The 1665-nt window shown below is 53.6% G+C and overlaps 1 protein-coding gene across 2 annotated transcripts in view; it reads left to right on the forward strand.

Moving 5' to 3' along the window:
• Window positions 1-861: 861 nt before the first annotated feature.
• The window catches only part of LOC103906318 (butyrophilin subfamily 1 member A1), a 3437-nt gene continuing 2633 nt past the window's right edge, over window positions 862-1665 (forward strand). The window contains exons 1-2 of one of the 2 annotated variants that reach the window (XM_009288191.2): window positions 862-1045; window positions 1359-1524. In XM_009288191.2, coding sequence (XP_009286466.1) covers window positions 1013-1045; window positions 1359-1524 — 199 coding nt within the window. In that variant the 5' untranslated portion in view covers window positions 862-1012. The remainder of the gene's footprint in view (window positions 1046-1358; window positions 1525-1665) is intronic. The other variant, XM_009288192.2, reaches the window with a different exon arrangement.

Consider the following 1665-nt stretch of genomic DNA (forward strand, 5'->3'; position numbering starts at 1 on the left):
AGTGGAGAAGCAGCTGGTGGAGGAAAAGCAGCCGGAGGAACCCCAAAACGGCGCCGGTGCCGCCGAGGAAGACCCCGAAAGGTTCGAGAGAGGGGAATATCCCAGCGCTGCCGGGTGGGTTACAGCACCCTGCCCGCCGGGGTGTTTTTTTTTGGGGGGGGGGGAAGGGGATTTTGAGCACTCTCCCCATCCCATCACAACAGGAGAGAAAGCGGATCGATCCTTGCTTTGCCCTCAGGATCTTTGTTGCGGATTTAAAGGTGTTTTGCGGTGGTTGGTCGCGGTGGTTATTTGCTTCTCGTCTACCCGTAACCACCCGGCTGGGGAAATTTGGGTGAGAAACAGCGCGGCTCCTGCGATCGATCCTTGCTTTGCCCTCAGGATCTTTGTTGCGGATTTAAAGGTGTTTTGCGGTGGTTGGTCGCGGTGGTTATTTGCTTCTCGTCTACCCGTAACCACCCGGCTGGGGAAATTTGGGTGAGAAACAGCGCGGCTCCTGCTTTAATCTTAATTCAAAGGCGATTTTTCCCACCTTTTTCCCCACTTCTACTCCTCCGCCTGCCGCCTTAATTCCCCTCTCCGCCGTTCTGCTGGGGAAAGCACGGGGGGAAAAGCAGCAACCTGTTTATTTTTGAGCACGGCAGCGTGGTTTATTCAACCATTTTGGGGCTCTGTTACTCATTTCCGATGCCCTTTTACCGCGGGGCGACCGCTTGTTTGCGCTCAGAGCCCCACGCCGGGTCTCGGAGGACGGACTCGAGGCCCTTCGACGCCAGCCCTTATCTCCCCCGTGCACATTTCCCCCCCCCCCAAAAAATCGACGCCAGCTCCCCCGTGCACATTTCCCATTTCCCCGATTTCTCCGGCCGCGAGAGGAGTTGGACTCGGCTTATCTCAATTTTAAGGATTTTTCTCACTCAAATAAACCTTGTCGGATTTGATTGCCCGAGAAAATGAATGGTGGAGGCAGAGGTGGATTTAAGGTGGATTCATCCCTGAGCCAGCACAAGGAATGGGGATTTTGGGGGATAATCGTATCTACAAGGTAGGTGGGTCCATCCCAACGTGCTCTTCATGTTCCCTTCGTAGCCGTCGGGGAATTAATAGCTTTAATCCATCTCATTTATGGAGATGGAATTTATGGAGAATCCATCTTCCTTTACGATCTTCCCCGCAATGAACCAAGCTCCTTTGCAACTGCCGGAGAAAAAAATCCGGCGTCTTCTTTCAAGTATTTTGATTAAATGCAGTGGTTGAACCCGTTTTCTGACGTAAAAAGGGGTGCGAAGCCCAGATGTGCCCATTTGTAGGAGAAGAACTTTATTTTATTCTTTCTTTCCCCCTTTCTGCGCCTCTAGCCGGGAGGGGAGGACGTCGCGGGCGCGATGGCTTTCTTCCTCAAACCGCGGCCGCGCACGTGGGATCTTGCCCTGGACTACCACACGGTAAAACAGTTTGAAGGTAACCAAAGGCAGCCGGAGAGGAGCAAAGCACCGATTCCTGATGTTTTCTGGGCTGCATCAAGTGAGATGTCCGTTGGAGTTGGAGATCCTCCAGCTCCACCTTCTATCTCCCTGGCTCCTCCATCTCCAGCATCTCTTGGCTCCTCCATCTCCAACCCTCGTCTCTTGGCTCCTCCATCTCTTGGCTCCTCCATCTCCAGCC

The sequence above is a fragment of the Aptenodytes forsteri genome, unplaced genomic scaffold, assembly GCF_000699145.1.
Source record: "Aptenodytes forsteri isolate BGI_AS27 unplaced genomic scaffold, ASM69914v1 Scaffold521, whole genome shotgun sequence".
Classification (NCBI taxonomy): domain Eukaryota; kingdom Metazoa; phylum Chordata; class Aves; order Sphenisciformes; family Spheniscidae; genus Aptenodytes; species Aptenodytes forsteri.